This window comes from Phallusia mammillata, chromosome 2, assembly GCF_965637545.1.
Source record: "Phallusia mammillata chromosome 2, kaPhaMamm4.hap1.1, whole genome shotgun sequence".
Classification (NCBI taxonomy): Eukaryota; Metazoa; Chordata; class Ascidiacea; order Phlebobranchia; family Ascidiidae; genus Phallusia; species Phallusia mammillata.
The window spans coordinates 7,581,930-7,606,503 of record NC_137253.1 but is presented as its reverse complement, the minus strand read 5'-3'; the positions used below and the strand labels follow the sequence as shown (position 1 = coordinate 7,606,503).

The 24,574-nt window shown below is 37.6% G+C and overlaps 3 protein-coding genes across 3 annotated transcripts in view; 2 read left to right on the top strand and 1 right to left on the bottom strand.

Annotated features, from left to right (window-relative positions):
* Nucleotides 1–24,574, bottom strand: part of LOC145213472 (sperm-associated antigen 17-like) — a 38,018-nt gene that overhangs the window by 3,188 nt on the left and 10,256 nt on the right. Inside the window, exons 15-39 of the mRNA XM_080081758.1 lie at nt 24,103–24,290; nt 23,354–23,605; nt 21,998–22,130; nt 21,684–21,787; nt 21,038–21,211; nt 20,509–20,673; nt 19,583–19,800; nt 18,827–18,971; nt 11,686–11,867; nt 10,710–10,869; nt 10,297–10,414; nt 9,469–9,610; nt 8,917–9,064; nt 8,253–8,392; nt 7,848–8,117; nt 7,236–7,363; nt 6,398–6,537; nt 5,947–6,067; nt 5,710–5,864; nt 4,894–5,054; nt 3,590–3,792; nt 3,243–3,448; nt 1,736–1,921; nt 1,292–1,396; nt 237–442 (exon numbers count right to left, since the gene is read on the bottom strand). Coding sequence (XP_079937884.1) covers nt 237–442; nt 1,292–1,396; nt 1,736–1,921; nt 3,243–3,448; nt 3,590–3,792; nt 4,894–5,054; nt 5,710–5,864; nt 5,947–6,067; nt 6,398–6,537; nt 7,236–7,363; nt 7,848–8,117; nt 8,253–8,392; nt 8,917–9,064; nt 9,469–9,610; nt 10,297–10,414; nt 10,710–10,869; nt 11,686–11,867; nt 18,827–18,971; nt 19,583–19,800; nt 20,509–20,673; nt 21,038–21,211; nt 21,684–21,787; nt 21,998–22,130; nt 23,354–23,605; nt 24,103–24,290 — 4,150 coding nt within the window. The remainder of the gene's footprint in view (nt 1–236; nt 443–1,291; nt 1,397–1,735; nt 1,922–3,242; nt 3,449–3,589; nt 3,793–4,893; nt 5,055–5,709; nt 5,865–5,946; nt 6,068–6,397; nt 6,538–7,235; nt 7,364–7,847; nt 8,118–8,252; nt 8,393–8,916; nt 9,065–9,468; nt 9,611–10,296; nt 10,415–10,709; nt 10,870–11,685; nt 11,868–18,826; nt 18,972–19,582; nt 19,801–20,508; nt 20,674–21,037; nt 21,212–21,683; nt 21,788–21,997; nt 22,131–23,353; nt 23,606–24,102; nt 24,291–24,574) is intronic.
* On the top strand, nt 13,055–14,916 carry LOC145213473 (uncharacterized). Its single transcript, XM_080081759.1, has 2 exons — nt 13,055–13,269; nt 13,693–14,916. Exons 1-2 carry the CDS (start codon nt 13,098–13,100, stop codon nt 14,751–14,753), a joined length of 1,233 nt encoding a protein of 410 aa, XP_079937885.1. The 5' UTR covers nt 13,055–13,097; the 3' UTR covers nt 14,754–14,916.
* On the top strand, nt 16,320–18,440 carry LOC145213474 (uncharacterized). Its single transcript, XM_080081760.1, has 4 exons — nt 16,320–16,602; nt 16,892–17,019; nt 17,336–17,516; nt 17,806–18,440. Exons 1-4 carry the CDS (start codon nt 16,468–16,470, stop codon nt 18,322–18,324), a joined length of 963 nt encoding a protein of 320 aa, XP_079937886.1. The 5' UTR covers nt 16,320–16,467; the 3' UTR covers nt 18,325–18,440.

The window sequence follows — 24,574 nt, the reverse complement described above, 5'->3', positions numbered from 1 at the left end:
GCTGGGTGAAACTAAAGTACTGCAAGGATATCTGAGACCAGATATTAGTGTTATTTCAATTACAAAGCCTCACTTCAACCAGAACTGGATGACAAAATACTTGAATCCCACAACTGTCTATAACCCAATTGGGGCTTATATTTTCAGATACGGCATACCTTGTGGTACCATACGGCATTTAGTACCAATCTGTTCATTTACCAACCGAAATCAACTTAACGGAATACAATCTCTACCTTCTTATTGGGCAAGGCGCCGGGTTTGTCGCTCATAATTGAGGTGGGAAGTCTAACCCTGTCCCGGCGTGGTTGGCCAGATGCGTCGTACATAAGACTGCGGGTCAAGACCAGGTCGGACGGCTCTGTTTCCAATGGCAACACGTTGTTTTGACGACTGTTGTCGCTCGACTCTGAGCTCTGCTGAGGTGGCGTAAAGTGTGCAGCTGAAGGGGAAAAACATATTGGTTTGATTGTTGCGAAGATATCAGGGAAAAAATAGAGACATTCAAAATTGATGAACCTTAAAAAGTAAGGAAATTTTAAAGTAAAAAACACTAAATCAGTGGCTGTATTTTTGCTGCTAAGTATATCCCTTTTTTGTAGTTGTTTATGCAGGCTTACTTGGTGTTGGAATTCCACCATGGGGTCATAAGTACTAAATTCTCATGACTGCAGGAAATTTGAAAGGTAAAACACTAAATCAATCGCGTATTGCAGTCTTGAAGTAATGGCCCTGAATCGTTGCGGTCCTTACAAGGAGATTTTATTAATAAGGAAGATTTACTATCTTTAAAAGTAAATTATAGTATGATGGGCCTATCAAAGGCGTTGTCCTAAATAAAGTCTGTTTTGAGTAATGGCAAATATGGCAAAACAAAGGTTAGAAAAATCTAGCCCACGATGGGACTCGAACCCACGAAAGAAGCCTTTTAGGGGCTGAACGTTTCAGGGCTTCTCTCACCAGTGAATGTATGTTTTGAAAAAGTATGTTTTTTCTTGAGAAACATAATTTGAAACATCTGAAGTTTTTAAGGTTCAAGCGCAGTTGTTCCTGGGGGTGAAACAAATTTACGTGCTTTTTTCAATTCCTATTTGTAACACATCTTGTTGTACCCAATTTCACATTATTAAAAAAGCTCAAAAAAAAGAAAAACATTTAAAAACAATTTTCCCATTTTGGTACTAGTAAAAGTGAAAACATGACGCCAATGATGACAGATTGTTTTTATGTTTTTTTGTTGGCAGATTTATCTGATGGCATTACATAGTGCAGTTATTTTCAAACTTCTCACCTTCACGTTTTTGCGCCGACGTCGGATTTTCAGGTATAGGTGAAGGCTGATATTGTTGAGTGAGATATGGAGCATCAGATGCTGTTTTGCTCGGGGTAGGGTTGCCTTGTTGAAAAATTGTGATAATATTGATGTACGCGAGCATGTGTAGTAACTTTAGGTAAAAATCAAAACCAAACAAACTGTTTCCAAAATTCTGGGCCTAAATGAAGTGAAATTAAGGAAAAGACCCGACCCCCTTGTAATTGACCATAACCACCGCATTAATAACTACCAATAGAAACATTTTGCCATAATTTGCGGAAAACAATTGCTAAAACTATTTTCATAATCAGGTTAAACAAGTTTAAAAATAGTTTCGGAAACACTGGTATGAAACCCAACTATAAAAATACTGTATTTTTTATTTATATATATATATATTTATACATATTTTTTACTCACTCGGTCGAACGTTTCTCTGTTGAGCAGCCGCGGCGATGGGAGTGGGGTTTTCGGGTCTAACTTTAGTGGGAGTCCCCCCTCCGCTAGCATGTGCGGGAGTGGGGTTGGTGGGGCGCATCTTGGAGGGGGTGTCGGACACGATACCAGCTCCCGAGCCACGTTGGCGCGAAGAATCTGACCCAGAATCTAACCAAGAAAATTAACAATTTGAAAAAAAGCAGTCTGTGGGAACGAAGTCTACATAAAACACAAGTTGTACAATCCATTGTTACGCGATAGAGCCTCATGGAGCCATTTTGTGTCCAAAGTAATACAGCAGGTTAAAGAAAAACACATAATTTGTCTGCAATTTTGTCTAAATCTGGAGAGTTTTAACTAAAATTGATTGAACCTTTGAAGTTCTGACATTTAAGCGTAAAATTAAAAGCCAATTTGGTATTTTTCATGTAATTTTGCCCGCTTATTTTTCCTGTAAATTTTAATAATTGCATTCAGCTAACATTTTACTCTAAAACAGTGGTTCTTAACCTTTTTATAACGGCCGAACCCCTACGATATTCTTCAGCCTTAGGTCGAACCCCAAAGTTACATCCTAGGTTTTTAGCCCATTTTGTTCGGTGGGTCATAATTAGAACGTATAGTGCCAACAGTTACTGTTTGTCATTTTGTTAAATTCTGACATAATACTATAAGCAACTTGTTTCATGATTGCTTTAATTCCGGCAATTTTTAGTTTTTACCAAAATGAAGCATTGTATTTTTGGCATCTGTACACAAACATGAGAAAGATGAAGTAATAAGTGTTTTCTGCCAACAAAATTTCGTTGTGTTTCTGCTTACGAACAACGCGAACAATGCTCTTTGTTACATCAAAAATAAAACCTTAGTGCAGAGGTGCACAATCTTTTTGCTAGGACGGCCGAATCGCAGATTCTTATTTCATCAATGGCCGTCATTTACCTGCTTATTTTTGTTTTAAAATACTTGGTTTATATCATGTATTTACCATCTAATAGCGCCCAAAAAGCCCAGATTAATTTCTAGCTCGGTGCACAGATTGAGCTGCACAGCGAGGAGATCAGTCTTCAGTGTTTATGATGTCATAATCTATATTGTGATGCTTGTGGTACCTGTTTTGTTCGCATTGTTGCCACACAATAGGCGTACAAAAGTCTGACACATATGGCTATTAGGCTGGTAATACTCTTTTTACTAGAAAAATACCTTCGTCGAACCCCTGATTCGGCGTTGCCGAACCCCCGGGGTTCTATCGAACCCCGGTTAAGAACCACTGCTCTAAAATGTTAGAACCCAAAATTTCAATCAATTTGGCAAATCAAATTTTCGGTAAAGTTTCCCAGCCTGTAACGATTAGACAATATATGTGTTTTTTCTGATACCAACTGTATTAATTTGGACACAAAATGGCTCTATAATGCTCTATAGCTTAACAATGGGTTGGACAACTTGTGTTTTATATAGACTTCGTAAGAAATTATAAACTCACCTTGTTGGGGGGAAGCCCCTCGGTTGAGAAACATCTTAGCTTCGGTGCCGTCCCGCCTGGGGTCGCTAGAGAGCTGTCGAGAAGCGGCTTTCATGTCAGGAGCTTGATTGAGGAGCCAAGCTCTACCAGCTTCACTATCGAAATACTCAGGGACATCTCGGTTCTTCAAAGCTTTACGCCCTGTCTTTTCCTCTTCTATGCCGCGCCTAAGAAGATGGTATGATTTTTAACTCAGATTTTGAGAGGTTGGGTCCAGAAGGGAAATGTCCTGGTTTCATACAAGCAAAAAGCTACACTTGAAACGGCCTGATAAGAAAAAAGACGTGCAAATTTCTATGGCAACCTACCTAATTCGCTCCCAGTCGGCTTGGGTGAGTTTCTCCCTTGGCGGGGGGATTTTAGGGGGCGGCGGTGGCGCGACGGCCGCCTCGTATTTGACCTTGACCAGGAGCGAAAACTCGTTGCTGAGGCCACCAGCATCAGGGGGCGCCACAGATACTCGTTTCATTCCTGATGGTTCTGGAACCGCGTCCGGCGATCGTGGAGTCCCCTGATGTAAAACACAATTTCGTTACAACTGACAACAAAACGGGATTTCTCTTTTTTTTCTTTTTTTTTTCTAACACGGGATTTCTCCATGGAAGCTTTACAGACAAGCTGTAAGGGCTAATCAGTGCACCTTGTGACGAGAGATCGGCCGTATTGGCTAGTGTAGCCGTCCAACGGCACTCCAGTTTGTTGGGAGTAACAGGGTAAAGCCCTTTACACTACAGACTTATCATCAATTATTCAAGTAGGTAGAATTGTATTATGACGTCACATGTTAGTGACGTAACAGTCTTTAGAATTATTAGTTTTCATACAGTTATGAAATACAGACGAAACTGGCCAATCGGGATTGCAATTTAACAAGCGTTTTGTCCCGATTAACCGGTTTTCCTGATTAAGTGGATTGCATTAACCCGACTTTTTTCAGAACAAATAATATGCAGCGGTTAGCTATTAGCAAAACCGTCCCGATTAACCGTTTGTTTCTAACTAACCGACTTGCGATTAACCAGACAGTAACGGCACCCTTTGGTGACGGCACATGTTGCCATAATCTATAATGTTGTACAGAATTATTAAGTTTGTAGGCATCAGTATTAGGGATGTGCCAAAATTGCAAATGTTCTGTTTGGTCGAGCACCGAGCATCTCACGTTAATGCTCGGTGCTCGGCCGAGCACGCTCGGTGCATTATGACGTCACAAAAAATCCCCTTTCTACCTTTTAGCTCTACAAGGCCTCTTCCGTCACTAGCGGTGTATTAAGTTGTTACAGGCCTCAGAAATACACGTTTTTCCACAATCTAATACATTTGAAAAATCATTTGTTTTTGTTTATAGACACCCTTTCGAACACTAGTTACCTATGTTAGCAGGGCATGAATATGCAAATATAATGCTCGGGTCAGTTTGTGCTCGGCCGAGCACCGAGCATCAAAAATAGCGATGCTCGGTACCGAGTACTCGGGTTCTGGCTCGGCTCGGCGCATCCCTAATCAGTATGCTAGAATCCAAGACAGTGTTTCAAAAGATGGCGATCCATTACTATAACAACGATACTTTGGCATCATCAGATGTCTTCGGAAGTTAGAAAAATCCACTCACCTCGTCATCAAACTCGAGAACGAGACTGAGGAGGTCACTAGCTCTCATCTGCTCCTCATCAGTTCTTGGATCTTGTACTTGCACTGCACTCCTCTGTAACTCATGCTCGTATGCGGTTTTGCTGAATTCGATCAACTTTGTCTTTAGATGCTGCCGGATTTCTGCAAAGAAAAGTCAAGAGTAAGACATAGCTCTTTAACCTGATACTCTCAACAAACTGAGCGCAGTAAGGTGGCTAAAGTAGCCAATACGACTTATAGTTCTTGTCATCAGCTGCGATGATGAGACCTTATGAGTCAAAACTTAAATTTAAGAGCTATATAGTAAGCAAAATATTTAAGTCTCCATAAACACCTCAAAAACTTGTAAAAATTAAATTAAAAAACTTTTGAAGGTGTTTTTCAAATCGTCCTAAAGTGGGGCATTAAAAGACATTTTTTAGCTTCGCAGACATTAAACATATTTTTAGATTTGCAAAGTTTAGAAAAAATTACAAATGTTTGTTGCTTTTACTGATAACGGCTAAAAATGGTTGGTGTTTGAGAATTTTAATTCAGAAAACTTTCCATTGGATGAATAATTAAAACGAATAATTGAATTCTGGTATTTACAGACCTAAGTTTGAGACTTACGATGCAATAAAACGGTATTTGTGGTAGTCATCTTGTATACATACATAACAAACTAAGTTAAAAACCTGATTTAAAAAAAGAGATTGTGTCAGAGTTCTAAATTGAGCCAAATATCTCACTCTTAGTTAATATTATTTTACGCTTGCTCAAGCATGATTTGCTTCCAGTTAAAAGTTGTTCTTACCGTTGGACAGCGGTTCACGTTGTATGAGCTGCCTCAGTTCTAAAGCTGTTGGACAAGCAGGTGCTGGCGGAGGTACGAAAGGCAGCGGAGCGGAACCGATCGCTAAACCTTTGCCAAGTGTTGTTGCAAACGGAGGGCCCGGTTTTTTAACCTCCCTGCACAGAAAAAGGGTAGTTTTTAGAAATGAGGAAAAAGTGTATGTGTGTAACTGTCTAAGAAAGCAATGGTAAAACTCACTTTGGTGGGAAGTGTGTAAGATCCCTTGTCCTGATATTTCGTGGTACGATATTCTCCTCTTCTTTATGGAGGAGCCAAGCGTCACCACTGTTTCCATAGTGAGGCCGCATTACAGTTATACCTGTCAACCAAAAAATCATTTAAAAAAACGTTTGAAAAAACTACAAACCAATCCGTTTAATTGCATGGACATCATGAGACCTTAGACATGAGGTAAATTGGATTTGTCAGTAGTAATATATATGGAAAATAAAGCCATACAACTCTCAGCGGTAAATATTTCTTGATCAATGCACCATATATTGATAGGCTGTAATCGTGGGTTCAAGCTCACTAAATACTACGTGGTTTAGCCTACGGTTTGCACAGAAAGGCAAAGGTTTAGACTAAAACTCAGCATTTGGACATGTAAATTGCAAAGGTTCGAACAACGTGATGAGGTCGAACTCACCTATGACTTTCGAGTCTTCTGGCACTTCTTCCTTGATAACAGCGGTGGTTGGATCAAGGTGGGCATCTCCTATGTATTCCTGCACGTCCTTCAACCTCAGCAGTTCTGTCCCAGACCCGTCGCTGTTCACCACGAACATTCTGACACAAATATCGCTGGTTTAAAAAAAGGCACTTGGAAAAAGCAAGGCTACACAATTAAAAAAAATACAGTCCAATACAAGGCAATGTAGTTGTGAAACGCATAACGTTTCGCTGTAACCCCGGCTTTCATTTGTCCCTTTTTTACATTATTATTGGTTTTACCTAATTTAAGTCCATGAAAAACATAGATCTTATTTCAATAAGATACCAATGGTGCTGTAAAGGTGAAATATGCATATCTTAAAATTCTGACGACGAATCACTTAATATATTCAATAAACCCTGAAATAAAAATTGTCGAAATTTTATATTTTGCACGAATACATGTAGGCTTATATGTTCCGCATTTGGGGATAGTGTATTAAACTTTACCGAACAAGCGCTGGTAAGACACTAAACAGGTGGCTTGATTTTCATAAGTGCGAAAGTTAACTTTATAGCATTTCACATCCAAACAACGGATTTGTTCACATCAAGTCGGAACCTTGCAAGAACCTGAGACTGGAACCCAATTTAATACGTTTAAACACAAACTTGCATCTGCGCTTACAGGTTGACATTCTAATAGAAGTTTATCCCTTAGCTTGTTGTATTTTCGGAAAACTCCAAACAATTTGCGGTCACGAAATTGGCTCCGACACTTAAAATGGTTGAGAACCACTGAAGAAATATTTTTCAACTCCGGTGTACTCTACCGTGGAGGATGATGGTCCATTGGGTCAAGTCTGGACGATTTCAAGCTCGTTGATTGGTTGTCGTCCTCGTTTTGAGTTTGCGCGGGGTTACTCGGGTTCATCACACTCACTTCGCCAGTTTTCTTCACCTAAAAGTAAATGATCGTTTAATTTCCAATCAGTCAACATTTCGTACTTTTTGATTTATGGTAAGCAGATCAGTTGGTGGGCTAACTTTGAAATAGTCTCCAACATAACGGTTACTTAAAAAACTTTGGGTCACCATTTATAAAAGAAAATGGATTTCCGAAATTTGTAACGTCAGTAGTAAGAACTCCGGGCTCTGCTAAGTGCTGTATTGGTCTTAAACATTTACACTCCTACTCAAACTTTACCCCTATGCTTTGCACAACGTAACCCAAGCTTCTCTAGTGTTGCCTTTATTTGTGCTAAACTTTTATAAGCAAATCAACAAAATTGTTTTTTCAAGAAATTGTTCGGATTTTGTACAGTTTTTTTTCCTAATTTGGATATTTGACATTTACAATATGTACGCAAATAATTGTAGTTTGTCAATAATCCAAATCGTTTGCGGTAAGAAAGGACTCCAAATTTTGATCATAACATTCCCACCTGGAATACATTGCCTTCTTGGTCCACCGCTTCACAGCAAATCTCCGCATCATGTCGCATCAAATAAGATCCGAGGGATACGGGTTCAGATCCAGGCAGAGGTAGGTTCCCGTACAACGATCCTCCGTCTTCTTCTTCGCCTTCCTTCTGAGCTCCTCCCACCTCTGCGGCCGACAATGCAGCCATTATAACATCATTGTCGGGTCTGGGGGTGTAAACGACCGCTCCTTCGTTGCTTATGTCAATTCGCCCACCGTTCCAGTGCGACAACTGCAAAAACACCGGTTCAATAGCATTCGTGGTTCATGTCCTTGACCACAATGTTCTAATATATTCTTAAATTTCTTAGCCCCTCAGAGTAGTTTGTGACAATGTATTGTTCGACAAATAGAACGATTAGTATACCTGGTACGTTCCGTCGATGTTTGTGAGCAAACTCGTTCCACTACCGAAGCTTGTCAAGCACGAATCATTGTCATGACAAAACGTAACCGTTGCAAAACCGGGACATTCCACTTTAACGTACCACACAGGTCCCGATGTGCCTGCCAAGTAGAAAAATTTCCATTTTTTTTGGCTGATTTTTCTTTGCTACAGATGGTTGTAGGATTTTTAGCATGAAATGATATGTATTTTCACAACAGTGCCTCTTAGCTTTAAAGGTCTTCGAAATATACCAGATGATTTTGTTTGACAATATGTTACGTTATATTCGCGTAAAACAGTTATCTTTTTACACCAAAGGCCTATTGCAAGTACACGTGTTTAATTTAAATATTTTTAATTGGTGGTACTAATTACATGTTACCGCATGGTATACCGAACGTTATCACAAGGTAGGAAATTGTGATGGACTTGAACATGCTTTTACAAAAATTATAATTCTCCGTATTCGTGTCGGGTGACGGTTTGTAATTGAAATAATACTAGAATCTGGTCTAATTTATCCTTGTTGTGACTTGTATTCTCACATTTCACACATCATGCGGTGTTCTAAGCCATATACCGTAACATGCGGTATTTAGTACCGCCGTTTTATATGTCCTGGAATTGTTTTTGGTTGTTGTACCTTGTTCGTCTTCTTCCTCTTCTCCTTCGGATTTTCCTCTTCCGCGACAGTACCTTGTGATTCTGGTTCCGTCAATGTGATCGCAAACCGAACCACCACTGTCCGGTCGGTCCACACGAATCACTTTGTCTTCACGCGAAAACATTATCTGCAAAATTAAAAGAATGTGTATATAAGTTGAAACAAACTGTAAACTTTGCAATCGCATTTAGTCACTAAATCCACTATAATATTTTTGTCATATAATCAAACTTCTGTTAAAGTCCACGTTTTGTGTGTCCACAAACTAATTTCACTACCACTTTTCATTCCGTAAATAATTTCCGAAAAGCTAACAAAAGTTGTAATGTGCAATTTCTCGAGCTTTATGCAAGAAATGAGCCAGTTAATGTGGCAACAAAACAGTGATTCTAAACGAATTAACTTAAATGAACCACACAAGATTTTAAGAACGTCATGTTACCGACAAATGACCTCATGTTCTCTTATGTCACAAACAAATTTTGCCACCATTGGAATGCCTACTATGCAATACCCCCAAGTAATACTGACCTCTCCAGTAACGGGATCAGTGGCCACGTAACACAACAGAGGATCAAGTTCCTGTACAACACCATTTGGTTTAGTGACAGTCGATTCGCCGGAGATATAAGTCGTAAACCAAGACGCTGCTTTCTCCTGCTCCATTTCCGACCTGGAATTAACAGGACAAACATAAGACATCGAAAATTATAGCTTCACTGTTGGTGTCAACGTCTATAACAGCGGCTTCCAACCTTCATCGGCAAATTCCTCACGTAGCAATTCAAAAATATTATTCGACCCCAGATGATTAGTAGATAGCAGATGCTAAACTCATTTAAAATTTGGTGTTTTATCAACTTTAAATGTTATATTCCCAGAGCTAAAGTGTCTATTAACAACCCCATGTAAAAATTAAAGTAAATTCCCCCCCCCCCCCAAGTTTAAAAAATGCCTTCCCGTTTGGGAACCACTAGTCTAATCATTAGACTCTAATGTAATTAGGGCTGTTACCTCGGGAAATCCCGATCTCCAAATCCAGGGATTTAGGTCTCTTGATGATAAAATTTGGATCTGAATTTAGTTTTGCGCCTTTGCGGTCAACATACACATTAAGGTTTCCTAAAATGGGGTGTGAGATTCTCCAGGGGTCCACAAAAAGCCGTTTAAATAAAGAACAGAAAGGCTTAGTAGTTGTAAGTCGCGTCTGGCTTTTCGTGTCAGGTTCGGGCTTAAATTGAATAAAACGGGCTTGATTTGAATTTCCTCAACTTTCAGTCTTAATTCGGACTCTATTTTTAAAAGAATTTTAGGTTGAGGTCCGCTTTCAATTCTGAAAATCTTGCAACAAAAACTTACTTTGCACCAGCTTCAACTTCCAGCCCAGCCATGTGACCAGTGGTTGTCCCGGCAACCGAGGGTTCGGTGATCGTCGCTTCTGGGTTCGTTTTCCCGCTCGATTTTCGCCCACGTGACCCTGATGCAAAGTAATGTATAATGCAAATAGGCTGAGGTGAATATACACACTGAAGCGTTCATGCAGACTAGCGATCACGATATGCTCATTTTTAAATCATAGTGCGCCAGGTCCGTTGAAGGCGTTTTACCGAATCGAGTCGGTCTCCAAGCATTCCCAGTAGGCAATGTATAATATTGCAAAAAAGGTTTTAGGTTTTGTTGTATTTTGTGGGACAGGATAGTGGCCCTAAATCCTACTTGAAATACTATTTTAGAACGGGCTCAAGATAATTTGTCGCGTGTAGGGCTTTTACCTTTCTTGCTTCCAGCTGAGGCCGCTGTTCGCTGTTCTTCAGCAATACCCGGAGCTTGTTGACTGACAGCTGATGGAAGACTGTGTGCTGTGTTGGGCATCTTCGGGTCCAGTGGACCAAAACCAGGGTTGTAACAAACTGTGCCATTGCAAAACAACACCTGCGACATAAAGAAATCACGTGGTTTACTGATGGTGGTCAAATACATGGGTCCATTAAAACTACCCTACTGGCTTTTTTGTTGAGTCATTCAACGTCCCCTAGATGGCGTATGGCGACCGGTTTGTATATTTTACATCCTGACAACTTATCCAAATAGAGCAGTAGTTTTCGAACTGTGCGTCGCGACGCCCTGGTGCGTCGTTTCAATTTTCCAAGGGCGTCGCAGAATAGTTCCGTTTCGTGGCTTTTTGTTGTTGTATCAATAAACACAACTTTTATAATAAGTTTCCTCATTAACATTTATTTGCTGGTGCGTCGCAAGTCCTGAAAACTTTTCCAGAGGCGTCGCAAAAAAAAAGTTTCAGAACCACTGAAATAGGGGCAGGAACTTGGCCGAATGTTCCGGTGCACCTGACCCACATAAAAACCCTGATCGGGATTCGTCCCCTGGAGTGTCCTGGTTCGAACTCCGTAAAGAAAGACAACTTGTCCAAATAAACTATGTCGCTTAAACTAACCGACGGATGAATCTTTTAACAAAATCCTCATAAAGAAACATTTTTTTATTTGATCTCCCGGTATGGATGTCTTAATTTTGTCAACACCACTTTACAGCACTTTGTGTAACATTTACACTATATTTAAAATTATTGCACTCATTTTTAATCTATCTGCTATAAAAACTTTAGTTTCAATTAGCTTTACTCACAAACCTGATAACATTTGACATTATGATGCAAAGGGACACAAAAACAAGGTCAATGTTGTACAATAAGCTACAATTCCTAGACAAATTTCACAAGTTGTCACCCACCTTGGTACTTCCATCTCTCATGACTTTGACGACAGTTCCATCTGATAGAATTGTCCTTGAAACTTCATCCATAGCTGGTGTGGATCGAGCCTGTTCGGTGTTTTGTCGTCCCAATGTTTTGTAAGGATAGTTCTGCCTCACCATTAGTTTGTATTCATCCTTTGATGACTCCGGATGTAAAACTGTTCAAATTAGGAAATGGAAGAATTACTTTAGTGCACAAAACCTCCAAAAATGTTTCAATGTTTTAAAAGTAGCATTGTTGTGACTAAACTGTTTTGCTACTAGGCACAATATGTTCACAGTTTTTTATTGTAATAAACTAATAAAAGTGCAAGAAATATGAACATTGTGATGCCATCTTTCAACATTTCTCAGTAGAACCCATCTAAAAGTTTTGTTGGCATTTGATTTAACAAACACAATTGAAATGGATGACATGATCTGTAATTAATTTTAGACAAACTTATTTGGTAAATCATTAGCTTCATTACTTATTTTCATTTTTTATTTTGAGACCTTATAGGTCGAAACAGTGTGCACTGTCTGCAGCTTATCATTTATTGGCTCTATGCTTTTACATTTTTCATTTTATTCTATACAACTAAAACACAAAAATATTAATAAACACAGTTGAAAAAGTTCACAGTTGAAAAACACTTTGAAATACACTTACAACAAATAGGGTAATTACATAGCACATGGTACAAATACTCAAGATTCAAATGTGCGTTCTTGTAGGGCCCAAATAAGGAGGCTGGTGGCATTTTCAACACTTCACCACCTGTTTTGAGGGTATTGATTTCTTGAAGGGCCAGTCATTGGTTCAACAACTCCAGCTCCAAATTAAAATCAAAGCTAAGACTCCGTTGTGGAGTACCAAAGTGTGTTGAGGTTACTTCAATACAAGCACAACTTGAAACACAGAGAAAAGTTGGACTAACTTTGTGTGATTTAGTCATAGCTAAGGCGATTAGGGATATATTTTAGGAAACTTAAAAAAATAAATGACAATCATTTCATGAGAGTTTGTAGTTCATTTTTTGTGGCTTTTAAGTCTTTTTATTAGGGTTAAAAAGAATAATCTGGGCAATGAGGTCTAAATTGTAGAAATTTGGTAATAAAATGTAGATTTAATATTAGGATTAAAACAGAGATAAAGCAAGGTTGTCATAGTATAATTTTCAGTGAGTATTAAGTAGTAAATTTGACCAAACAGATGCTTTACTTTTAGTGGCATTCATTACGCAAAAAGTTTACAAATTAAAATAGCTTTTTCCAAAGGTTTATATATTTTTTTAATTTTTGTACTTGGCATATTCAAAACGTTTGTTGTACTAAACATAATTGTTTTACTTTTTCAGTTCAAAACAAAAACATGCAAACATTGCAAATGTCAATGGATAGGCGGAATGAACAAGAAAGTTTGTTGTGGAATTTTGATCTTTGTTCTGTTTAAAGTTGTTCTTTCCAAATCTGTCCACAACATTGATACCAAACTAAAAAAGTCATTACAAGAACTTGAAAGTAATTTTCTTGATACGGAAACAAGTACAAGGAAGATTCGATCAGTCGAACCAAAAAGTAATCAAAACTAGATAAAAAGTTTTTAAATACTTTTACCTTAAATCTCATTGAATTAAATTTTGGTATAAGCGAGTATTGGTTATCCAGCAGTTTTATTATAAATAATCAACGTTCCGACGTCCTATATCAGGGTAATGGCATATCTTGCAAGACAAATTTGTTATAAACTGCAGGATGAGCAATACTCGCTTATACATTATGCCTGGCAGCAATAGCTTATTTAAATTTTGGTATGTTTGATTTCACATGTAAAGGTTTTACATTTTGTTTCCATAAACAAACACATTGATATACTCATCTATCATGGTGGTGCTTTTAGACCTAAATGCATTTCTTTGGGCATTAATAAAAAGTGTGATTATATGTTTACCACCAAGCATTCGTCCACAAAATAAGTATGTTTGTTTTTGTTTTCACCAGAGACCAAGAATTTAGAGCTGACACCACAGAAACCATACACAAACAAATTGTCACCAGAAAAGCTTAATTTGGAGAATGTCTTGAATCAAGTCAAAGCAAACAGACAACCTGGTTACTATGGCAAAATCACCATCCGCCACACCTTCTACATCCAGAATGGGACACAAAATGCTACCAATGCTACTGAATCACCAACAGACACAAGCAATACAAGTTTTGCTGTCATGGAAACTGACAGTCCAACAACATTGCCTGATGTGACCACTGAATACAACACAACATATGTAACAACGTCTAAAACGACAGTTCCCGATCTTAAATCTGTTGTTACCACACATCCTGGATCAGGGGACAAACAACAATCACCCTTCTTTATTCACACAAATAGAGTAAGAGTCCTTGTCACTAAAAAGCCAAGGCCAAAGCACAAACCTACAGTAAGAAATGTACAAGAAAATGATAATAAAGCAAAGAAAGAAGATGATAATATAGAAGACCATGTCACAAGACAAGAGTATATAGCTGGTTTGGTGTCTGCTGTACAAGGGGGAATTGTTGTGACTCTCTTATTATGCATCTTATTGTTTGGAGTCTTATGTACCAGAGGTATTATCACTACAGGCCCTGCAATGCCACAACACACATCGACTATTAACCCTGAGCTGATGGCTGCAGCAATGCAGAGGAGACAAGCATGGGATAGAAATACAACTCAAAACCATAGAAATCATAGACACAGAGCTGTTGCTCCGCACAAAATGAAATCATCACGACACAGGCCAAAACATGGCCGACAGAGTAATATAAGAGAATATGCAAAACCCAATGTGCCTAAACCAGTGCCGCAAATTCGAACCATATCGAGGAACCAAGAGAAACTGTTTTTATCACCCTGTAAATCTGCCACAAGGAAGCCTTGCACTAAACAAAAGTCTGCTACTCGAACTGGCAATCAGCAGAGGAAGCAAAACAGGCTCTTGAGGCTTCTGGAAAATGTTGTGAACACCAGAGAAAGACAACAAGCTGTACGAAGACAAGCTTATGCAACTTACACTGTGTAAATTGTTTTTGATTTTGCTATTGTTTTTTTTTGTCATGTTGATTTTGAAATATTCAAATAACATTTTTGGCTATGGTGGATTTGGCTATTATTATAATATCTATTTGCTTTAAGATTTTGGGTTTAAATGCAAGAATAATACAAAATCATTATCCTTTATTACCTCGTGGAATTTTAATCATTTTAATTCTCTGTTCTAAACAAAGTAGATTGATATTTTTTTAATTCACTGCACCAAAACTGTATTCAAAAAGAAAAACTACCATAAAATATGTCTTGTTTTGTAATTTTTCTGATTTGTGCAGAGTTTTTTAATTAGCAAACTAAATGAAATATTTTAACACCCAACTTAGAGTTGGTTTTCTTAACCATAGGTCTGCAAAACATTTTTCATTAGTTTACAACCAGTTTATTACCTAAAACTTTTTTCCTCTTACAATTGCTTCATATGGTCAACAATTGTGGCCAAGATGGCCGACTGGTTTCGCAACTGCCTTATTTTCACAAGGTTGCAGGTTCTAATCCTACATTGGTTACTTGTGTTTCTTTGAGCAAGAAACTTGAGCCACAATACTGCAACCCAATGCTTCCCGATTGGTCCCAATTTTCTAAGTAAAAAAATCAAAAAAAAAATCGATCAACAGACTACTAATAAACAGCCTTGACCATGGATTCAATGTGAGCATAACACATTCAGGCGATGCCCACCCAGTGAAAATAAAAAAAGCAAACAAACAAACAAGATCATTGGCAGTTATGCTAACGCAAAGTCTCAGACACCTTTAAAGGTCGAACGCATTATAAAAATCAAGTCCTAAGAAAAAAGAATAAACTTTGGAGGAATGAGCTGGAGAGTTGTGGTTTGGCATAACTTGTCACCAGTGCTGGGGGAAAAATCAAATTCATTGACAAAAATCACTTTCCAACCCACACAGATATCTTAGTTTCAAATCCCACCTGTTCAACCGACCTTGTTGTGATTGCTGCTAATAAATTGTTGTCATCTACTTTCGTTTGTTGACACAACACCACTTAAACAAGTGCCTTGAAATGACAGACTCTTTTGAGAGTTACTTACCAACCACTTGAGATGTCAGACCAGCATGTAATACAAGTTGTTGTTGACAATGTAAATGTACTTGACAAATCTGCTTGCCACACCAGAGTAAAACACTTTTGTTTTGCAACAAAGTGCATAGTTTGAAGGTCTTCAAACCCGCTTTAGTAAAAATTCCCAAAAGCGATTGTGTGAAAATATAGAATAACTTTGATGATATTTTGGAAACAAAATTTAAAGCAAGAAATTCATTTGTGAAGAAATCTTTTTTCCTTAAATCTAAAAATTTTAAGCCAAAAATATATTGACAATATTCATCACAGGCCAACCGAAAGTTGTTGCTTTTAAGTAGTTTGAGTATCAAGTAATTGTCTCCTGTTGTGATGACAACAATGGTTGGTCAAACGGGCCGGACTTGTGTCCAAGACCCCATTTACCACGCTGAAGCCCCTTGATACCCGACAAGTGTTTACACAAGCAGCTGGACAAGCAAAACAAACTTTCTCCCTCAAGAAAGGGCGAGTAACAACAAAAAAGCTTCAAGTGAGTCACCGATGGGTGGAAGGGCTTGTATTACAAGCAAAAAGAATGTCGCTGGAAGTTTTAGGTTTGAATGATGGGGTTTAGTTAGTGAGGATATGTTAAAGACAGAATAAAGATGTCTGAAGCAAATATGGGGATAAATGTAATGTTTAGGATCTTTTTGCTGTGTGTCTTGGTTCAATGCTGTTTTGGGGATTGTTCATTTCATTGTGAAGCACTTTCTTGTCCTTGCCAATGTTACCGACATGATGTAAGTGTAATGTGTGCTTAACTTATGAGAATGTCAATTTAAACAAAAGACAGACATGTAAATTTAAACAAATATTTTTTGATAGCTCAATTCAACAAGCTGTGTCTTTATAACATAATTTATAACTAAATTTAACACATTTAACACACAAATAATGTGTTAAATTAACTTGTACATTATTTAATTTCACTAAATACAATACAAACTGTAATATTTTGCAATGATAAAGTTTTGAAATTGTATGCAACTTCGGTTTGTAATGGATTTTTGTTATTTAATGAAATTGTAGTTAAGATGCTTCAACAAAAGTTTGACAACTATTGGCAAATATCCAACCCATGAGAGCTTCAAGTATCTTGATTTTGCTTACAACAAAATTACCACACTGAAGAAACATCAGTTTCGACTTCCTTATTTGTAAGTGTTTCGTTTCTTGTACATTTCTAACAAATTTCACACTTTGATTTTAATTTTTTGCCTTAACTTGAAAATTACAATAAGTTATGCATCTATGCACTGAGCAAATTTGACATTTAAATAGGTTTAAAACTTTACCCAATTTATGAAATCAAATAAAACCAATATTTTTGCATAGTTACATACTAATTGACTAAAAAAATGTCATTTGACATCAGAAAAATATTGTGTAAGATAAATTAGTAAAAAAACAAAATTAAATATTTCATCAAAAAATTCAAATATATTTGTGTGAAAATTGTGGGTTTATTTTCAGCAAAGAAGCAACTGCCCTTCAACTTTCAGCCAACAAAATTCAAATAATAGAAGATGGTGCATTTGAAGGATTGATCCATCTGCATTCATTGTTTCTTAGTTCAAACAAAATCCAAAGCATTAATGCTGAAACTTTTCGAGGACTTAAAGCAGTGAAACGAGTTTATCTGGATAACAATGAGGTAAGAATTTATATTTATAGTTTGAATTAGTAAGCAGCCACCTTGTTCAAAAAAACGACATATCTTTGACAGTTTTTTGTGCAGAGTCATTGATTTTGAAAATTAAGTACAAATGATAGCTATACCATCAGGCATACTCCACTGTGCCCATTTCTTTTACAATTTCTGTTAAGAATGATTTGTTTAAATTTTGCAAAACAAACTTGTTATGTTTCCAATAAAGTTGTACTGATGAAATATAAACAAGCTGAAACTACCTGAAAGCTAGCTAAACATTTTTTTTTGACAGTTGAAAAGACTTCACCACCACACATTCAAGCATGTACACAAGACTTTGAAACTGCTCTACTTGCAAGAAAACCAGATTCACCACATAGATGCCTCCACATTTAACAACTTTCCTCAGCTTCGAACACTGGACTTAAGCAGCAACCATCTTAAAACCATAGATGGAAGCTTCATTAATAAACTCCCAAGTCTGGCACACATATTTTTGGCGCAAAATCGTTGGTCATGTGACAGTTCAGCCCTCTGTAGCACACTAGGCCACATTGAAGAACTAGAAAATGAAAGGAATGTTCTGCTTGACACAATGATGTGCTCATCTCCCGAGATACATGTTGGAAAAGATGCTGTTGATGTTTTGAAGACAATTGACTGCACTGATGTATTTGTAAAGCAAAGTCAAGTAAAAGACAATGGTGATAATAGTAAGGGAAATGTGAATTGGTTAAATGCTTTGCTTGTGACAGTGTGTTTGTTTTTAAGCATTATGTTTCAGTTTGTTTTGTTTCTGAAATTACAGTGAATAGTGTTTTTTAAATTTTGAAGTGAAATTTACATGTTTTTCAATTTGGAGCATTTTTGTGTGACTTGTAAGAACAGATTTTTATTCGGGTTTGCAATAAACGCTGTCTCAATAAACATGACCAAATCAAGAGAAATCAAATTGTCATTTCAATGTGTTAAATCACAATTCAAGCAGTTTAGTTGAATGAAAAAAGAATACCATTTTAGCCCTTTTATCCTTCAATGACAGTGTACCAGTTTGGTTTCCAAAAAAATGTTTAAAAATGCCATGTTCTTCAAAGTTAAAAAGTGCCCTGAAAAAAGTGTAATGAAATGTAAAATTAGGAACGGGCCTAACTGAGCTAAAACCCAAGTACTTGATACTGAGTATCACCATTTTCAATGCTTGGTGCTCTGCCGATCAATCGCATAAACCAAGCCATAGTGAGATGCTCAGTGCTTGGCCAAACAGAACACCTGTAGTTTTGGCCCATCCCTAGTTAAAATGCTGAAGAGTTTACCTGCTGAAGTTGGGTCAAGCTCATATCTCACATTCAACCCATCAGGGCATGAAATATAAAGTTGTTGGAATGACGGCATTCGTTGTCTCTTTCTCATAGCCTCTGCTGCCTCTTCAGCTTCCTGTAACTTTCTTTCAAGCTCTTCCTAAAAAAATACAAGTTGTGTTCTGCACAGTTATAGAGCCTAGATTTTATTTTTTTGGATATTTGGGGATGTAGCCATTTGCCAAAAAATCCAGTATATATAAGAAGGGAAGGGCCATACTGTCTACCTAATTCTGCAAAAAGTCCAGAGTGGTGTACCCTACATTGAGTCGCCTATGCCTACCCATTCATATTTCTTCTTTCAGACAATTTTCTACTGTGTGTAGTATTTTATATTATTACAAGTCACCAAAGACTCAGTACAAGAGATGGAGACAACATTCCCATATAACAACAGACAAAACACTGTTTGAGTCTGAAGGCATGCACCATTATTTAAGATTTATATAAATATTTCACATAAAGGGCATTATCAGTATCAAAAAACAACAAGCAGCGCTAAGGAATCCAGGATAAACAGTTAAGCATAAACAGAGTAGCAAAAAAACTGCTGGCAAGAGGTTTAATATGGACCTTCTGTTTGCACAGTCAAAATGTGAAGTAAAAGAGGCATATTATAAATTTAAAGATCTACCACTTCCATTTAATCTTTGACAAACCATTGTGGTTTAAATAAACCCAGGTTAACAATCACTGATAAAAATTACACACCTGTGCTCTTTGTTCCTCTAGTTTCTGAGCTTCTGCCTCCTTTTCAGCAGCATCACTCTTCTTCTTTCCTCCCTTGGGGCTTTTGCCTCTAGGGGACTTAGACCTGGGTGACCGCTTACCACCTTTCTTTGGGGTTTCCATACCTGGGGGGACTGGGGTGGGGGTGCTTGCTGGAGGGATTTCCCCAAGCAGTTTCATGAGCTTTGTGTTAGCTCGAGCTGCAGAAACGAAGTATTCTATTGTTGGCGAACAGATACATAATTTGGGTGATGTATGTGCATTAGAAAACCAACTTACATTGTATTAGTAAACTTCAAAACAACAACCTAGAATAAGTTTAAGCCCAGTTTGTTTATTGCGTAAAAAAAATCATGTAAACAAAACCAAAAATTGTGCTAGTCAAGTACACAATAATTTCTCTATCATTTCCCCTACTAACAAATTAATTTGCTACATATTTTGTCATATTATTTCACTTAAAACCTAGCAAAATGTATTAAATGGTTTGAACAATTGAACTTGTTAAGACTTGATGATTTTAACTGATGGCATTTAAGTTGTTTTGCATTAAATGACTGTCTGAAAAAGTTATTCTGTAGGTTAGTTCTGGCAGAAATGTGCAACATTTCTTTACCATGGTCCACCAAGATAGATTAATGGTTAGCATAACCGACCTCATGTTCACAAGGTTGTGGGTTATAATCCTCAGTCACTTGTGTTTCCATGAGCAAAAAACTTGCTCCTGACATGAGAAAGCCAAAGAGTTAAACTAAATTAAAGTCAGCAACTCAAGAAAAGCAACAAAAAATGTTTCAATTCATTGCACTAAAAAATGCATGCACCTGACAGGAGACTCATTGTCAGCATGCCACATTGTCTATTGCCCGCTCACTAAGGATAAAAACAAAATAGACAAGGACACATACTTGCAGCTTTGCAGACTCCGTCAGGTCCATATCCACTGAGCGATAAGTTCATCCCATCACACAGCGTGGCTGACCATGAACCAAACAAACTTTGACCTTCGACATGGTCACTTTCCTTCTTGCCTTGCAGCAACTCTGCACTGGTTGGTCGGTTAGAATCTGGTGCTAAACAAAGAGTTGTGGTAACGTAAAAATTCTACAAATATAAAAAATAGCAAAACAATGATACAAATAAAATTGATTTATTAAGTCAAAGCGTTTTTTGTCATGTTAAGTTTTCAGCCAACAAATCTTAGTGACATATTATGAATGCTACATTTTTTCAGTTACAAACTTTATTTGTACAATTTTGCAATAAAAAACACATAGTACAAAGTTTGCACTTTTCATTACAGAAAATGACCAGCCACTATTAGTAAAGTAGGTAAACTTCACTTCAAACAACTTTTACTCCAAAAACTTCCTGAAACCAATACTTGAAATGCATGGGTCCAAAATTCAAGCTGAAACCTTCATGTAACAATTGTACCTTTTTCTGGAGCTTCTGTTTCTGCCTTTTCAACCTGTTCCTCCGGTTTCTCCTGAGAAGGCTCCTTCAGTAGTTCATCCATCTCTGATTCTTCTGACAAATCCTTGGGGTCTATGATGTGAAGAACTAAGACGTGTCCATCTTTGTACATAGATGTCTTCACTGATACCTGACCTGCATATAAAAAATTATCTAGAATTTAGATACAAAAAACACATAAATGATAACCTGTACATTGAGAAAATAAAGTAGACAGTAAAATAGATACAAAAGCTGTAAGAAACATGACAAAATAAAGTGAAAGAATAATTGCCTATTTAAAATTTTTTTGGGAGCCTGTGGGTAACCCACGGGGTCATGAGGGGTCAAAATTAAGATCAACTTTGGATAAAAGACTAACATGTGTGAAAATTTAAAAAAGTTTAAAGCACTCTTTCGTGACCAAATGGTTGGAACAAACCAGCGTTGGACCGGGGAAAGGAAAAAAATACACATGAAAACAATATGTGAAAAGCTTGCACAACTTTTGACTGTTGAACAAAGTAAGGCAATACGATGAATATGTGGTGTCAGTTATGCAACAGTTACAAAACAACTGTGCATTCACAAATAACTTGATAAAATCCTAAGGACCGCATCTACCTACCTTGTTCATATTGAATTCTTTCGCTTTTAATTGTTCCACCATCACATGGGTAGAGAAACGACGCATTTCCGCGAATGTTTATAAGATTGTTGCCCACATCATATCTGCATGCAAACATACAAAATGTAATTGGCTACATCAACCCCTTAGATTCCACTTGGTTGCAGCAATGCCATTTGAGTTTCTTCATGAGGTAAATTAAACATACTCTGTATTTGTTTTCTGGTGCATTTCACAAAAAGTTAAAACACAACAATGTTTTGTGTAATTTGCAAAAATCTAAACTGCTACATGAAAAAAAAACAATTCTGTACCCTGTAAATGGTAACTCGGGTATCTTGGGTGCCTCTTCTGTTACTTCAGGTTTTGCAAGTCGTTCTCTACTGCTTGACCTTGATCTCGACCTTGATTTTGATTTTCTTCCAGACCTTGGCCGTTTCCCTGATCCTGCAAAAGTTAAAATACTGAATAAGAAATTCTAAAATATTTGGAAAAGGATAAATTTAACAAGTCAAACCTTACACAGACAAGGCAAGATGATACCTACACAAACAAAAACACTTCACTTGTCCTAAAACAGCAATCACCAAGATCTACACTTTTCTTGAGTCCATTTGGTGAATGACAAAGCTCAACTTATGACTTAAGTAGCAGGAAAGAATAGCAAAAAATAAGTATTAAATTTATCAGTGAAGCAATTATCTCCAATATGTGCTGCATGTGAGTCAGGCGATGGTGCTTGTGATTCAACTTTCGACGGGTTCACCATTAAGCCTGTGTAGCTCAGTTGGTAGAGCATGAACTACGGAAAGATTTCCTAGTATGAATGTATTCATCTTATTCTATCTTCTTTAATTCCACAAAATCAGTGGTTCCCAACCTTTTTAGTCCTGTGCACCCTTATAGTCGATATTCAAATCTAATTCCTCCCTTCAAATCACAGTATGCCAGGCCCATTGAAGGTGCCATACCGGATCAGCCGGTCACCAAGCATTCACCACCATATGGCAAGGTGTAGACTAGAAAAATCTAGCCTGCGGTGGAATTCGAACCCACAACAGAGTCTTTCTGGGACTCGCGCTCTACCAACTGGGCTACGCCATATAGTGGTGAATGCTTGGTGACTGGCTGATCCAGTATGGCGCCTTCAATGGGTCTGGTGTACTGTGATTTATATATGAGTGTGCCGTGATCGCTGGTCTGCATAGCTGCTTCAGGGCTGATCCCAGTTATGAATTTATGTTCATCTTAACTGATACTGGTCAATCTGGCGATCCCCTGCTACGAAGCTGACATGTGCAGCATACGAGGCAGGCAATGGTGCTTGTGATTTAACTTTTAACTTTTGGCAGGTTCATTGCTGAGCCTGTGTAGCTCAGTTGGTAGAACGTGAATCTGGAAAGACTCTTGTCGTGGGTTCGAATCCCACAGCATGCTAGATTTTTCTAGTCTGTTGCTTGCCTTAAAGGAATGCTTAGGAGACCAGCTTACTGCAGTACACTGCTTGAATAAGCCTGGTGCACTATGGTTTATGGATAAGTATACCGTGGTCACTGCTTCAGGGCTGATCCCAGTATGAATGTATTCATCTCTTATTGTTGCACAAGATAATGTAGAACCGGCTCCACCAAAAAATCTTAAAACTAGTAGAAATATTTAATGTTACCCACCAGGTCGTTTTCCATCTTGTGAAGTTTTGCTTGCAGCAGACTTAGCTTGTTTTCCGCGATCAACAGATTTCTTTCTCTGCGATTGTTTTGACTCTTTCTCTCGTTTCTGTCTTTCCTCTTCTTCCTTCAGCTTATTCTGCAACTCAGTTTCAGCTTTTAAACTTCCGGCATGAATGAACGGAGAACTGAACTGCTGACTTTCTTCGCTGGCCCCAATCTTGCTTGATGACCTTGATGCACTGCCACGACGACCTTGAACCAACAAACAATATATAAATGAAGAAACTATGCTTTGCCCTATTTGAATAAGATGAAAATTAACACTCAATATATTTAAAACTATGGTCAAAGCATTCTATGATCAGTATATTAATGTGCAAAAAGCTAAATTTTTATCATAGTTCTTTTGCACATTTTAGCACCATAGGAAAATAAGTAGTATTTTGTTAGCTGAACATGTCTCTTATGTTAAAAATTTATAATAAAGCTATTACTTCACACTGTATTCAATGTAATGTTCATTTTCCCCTAAAATTATACTGTTTTTACCAGATTTTGTCCATATTAAGCATGACTTAAAGGCTAAACTATGACAAATTGCATTGAAAAACTTCCGAGATGAACATGTGTTAACAGAAAAAAGCTTGTGACATCACATCCACATAGAAACAAAAAAAATCTCTATTGTGTGATGCAAAAAGCTTTTTACTGATAAAAATAAAAACAAAGCTGATTTTTGAACTACATACTTCCTTTCTTTGGACTTTTCGACCTTGGCCTTTTAGCTGTAGGTGGGGGAGTGCTTTCCCCAGCTGCAAGTGCATCTGCAACTTGCTTTGCTCTTTCCATCTCCATGGCAACAAGGTCAGCTTGATATTTGTCCTCTTCAACCTTGGTCCAACTTTCAATCGGCCCAGCGACATGTTCCAGGTAATTTCTAACACAGTGCATGAAGAAGCATTTCAAGAACTTTGTTATGTGAATTTGGTGGGGAATTCAAAAAAGGTCATTTAGTCATCAAAATAAACCGTTCAACTAAAAGTTATACTAAGCTGCAGACAGTGCATACTGTTAGTGCACCTGGTGAGAACAGATGGGCTGTATTGGCTAGTGTAGCCATCCAATGGCACTTTGGCTTTTTATACTGTTACTCACAGCAAACAGGAGCATCGTTGGATGGCTACTGTCTGCAGTTTATTATTTATTTGCTTCATGTTTTTA